General features: G+C 20.8%; 1 protein-coding gene across 1 annotated transcript in view; it reads left to right on the top strand.

The window, feature by feature from the left end:
- Window positions 1-183: 183 nt before the first annotated feature.
- PGSY75_0410700 (putative ribosome biogenesis GTPase A) overlaps window positions 184-2,430 on the top strand; it is a gene marked incomplete at both ends in the record, with an annotated part of 2,583 nt that continues 336 nt past the window's right edge. Inside the window, one exon of the mRNA XM_018784172.1 lies at window positions 184-2,430. This exon is cut by the window's right edge and continues 336 nt beyond it. Coding sequence (XP_018643334.1) covers window positions 184-2,430 — 2,247 coding nt within the window.

The raw sequence follows: 2,430 nt of genomic DNA, 5'->3' as shown, positions 1-2,430 counted from the left end.
TTTTTTTTTTTTTTTTTTTTTTTTTTTTTTTTTTTTTTTTTTTTTTTTTTTTTTTTTTTTTTAAAAATTTTAAATTATTTCCTTTTTTTTTTTAATATAAAAAAAAAAAAAAAAAAAAAAAAAAAAAAAAAACATGTAAATTAAATAACAAGTACTAATGTGGAGAGACAGAAAAAAAAAAAAATGTTCCACAACATTTTCGTGCTATTGATAAGTATCAACTTTCTATTATGTGTGCAAATAAAATTTTATTATAAACCAAAAAATATACATTTTTATCTTCTTCCATATACAAAAGAAAATAGATATGCATTTAAAAGTAAGGAGTTGAAAAAAAAAAATAATTACTTATATATAAAAAATAAAAAATATGGTTGTAATGAATTGTTTTATCAAAAAGATGATGAAGTAGGTGAAGAGAAAGATAACACAATTGACAAGATCAATGACAAGATAAATGATCAGACGAATGACAAGATGAATGACAAGATGGATGACAAGATGAATGATCAGACGAATGACAAGACGGATGATGAAGTATATGAAACGTTTGATGAATATTTTAATAAAAGAGCAGAAGAAAATTATACTAAATTAGAAGGAGAAAAATTAAAAATATTAAAAGAAAATACACACACAAATAAAGATGAAATAAGAGATGCTTTAAAAAAAACATATAAAAATGAATACAATAAATTAATTAAAGAAGATGAAGAAGATGAACAAGTTAGTCAAGCTGTTTATGAGAATATTAAAATTACATTTCTTATGAAAGAAAATATTAACAATTTTTTATTTACACAATATAGTTATATGATTAATAAATTGAAGGAAAAATCGGTGATTATCAAAAATTTAAAAAAATTTTATAACAAATGTGGAGATGAAACTAAAAATGATGGTGAAACTAAAAATGATGGTGTAACTAAAAATGATGGTGTAACTAAAAATGATGGTGTAACTAAAAATGATGGTGTAACTAAAAATGATGGTGAAACTAAAAATGATGGTGTAACTAAAAATGATGATGCAAACCAAATAAATTGTGCCTATCAAAATAATAATACAAATTATGATGAGACGACACATAATGAGAACAATAGTAATAATAATGGATCAGCACCTTTGACAAATGAACTAAATAATATAAAGAACCCATTTTATCATAACAAATTTTTTGATAAATATTCTCCATATAGTGATTCTAAATATAAAGAAGAAAATAAATCCAAGGATCATTTAAAAGATATTATTGAGAATGTGAGTTTTTTTAAACCAGAAGAAAACTATGAACAAACAAGAAATTGTCGAACATTTAGTGATCAAATGTTTGCTAACGTAAAAATTAAAGGTGATTATATATTAAATAATTTAAGAAAAGAAAAGGAAGACGACAAAAATGACAACATCAACAATAATAATAATAATAGATTTACACAAGATGATATTATAACTAATGATAATAATAATGATTATGGTAGTGATGAAAGTACGGCATTGTTTTTAAAAAATAATGTTTGCCCCTTACAGTTATTAAAAGATAATGTAAGAACATTTTTAAATTATAAAAAAGAAAATATTATAAAAAGTAATATAAATGAAGATTTATTATATGGTAGAGTTAAAGTTCATTGGTTTCCAAAATTTATGAAAAGAGTTATAACAAAAATACCAGATTATATAAAAGTTAGTGATATTATTATAGAAGTTAGAAATGGTATTATTCCTTTTGTTTTTGATGATCTATTTGCTTTAAATATATTTGATATCCATACAAATAAACCTCGTATTATTGTTTATACAAATTCTGATAAATCTTCTTTAAAAGCTAATGAAGAATGGGGTAATTACTATCGAAGGAAATTATTTTGGAGTGATAAAAAATTTAATAAAAATATTAATAAACAATATTTAAATCAAATGAAAAAAAGTGCAGTAATTTTTCTTGATGCAAAAAATGGAAAAAAAGAAATTATTGTTCTAAAAAAACTAATTAATAGATTATGTCATCATATTATTGAAAATAAAAAAAAAAAAGGAATACATAATTATAAAGTTAAATGTATTTTTATAGGATTACCAAATGTTGGTAAATCTGCACTTATCAATAGAATCCTAGAAATTAAAAAAGCAAAATCATATGATAACCCAGGTCTAACTACTAACATACAAATGTATTCAAATAAAAAATATGAACTTATAGATACACCTGGAATTTTAGCTCAAAATTTATATAAAATAAGAGAAAAAAGTTTTAATAAAAATAATATCATATTAGATCATATTTATAATCATTATTCAAATGAACATTCAAATGATAATGTTGTAACTATTAAAAATTATAATAAATATATGCATATAGAAAATAATATCTATCTATTAGCATTATGTAATCATATATCACCAAAAATGTATGATGTTTATAATATT

Source organism: Plasmodium gaboni, chromosome 4 (genome assembly GCF_001602025.1).
Source record: "Plasmodium gaboni strain SY75 chromosome 4, whole genome shotgun sequence".
In the NCBI taxonomy this organism is placed as follows: Eukaryota; Apicomplexa; class Aconoidasida; order Haemosporida; family Plasmodiidae; genus Plasmodium; species Plasmodium gaboni.
The sequence above is the reverse complement of the archived record's forward strand: the minus strand, read 5'-3'. Positions and strand labels throughout refer to the sequence as shown.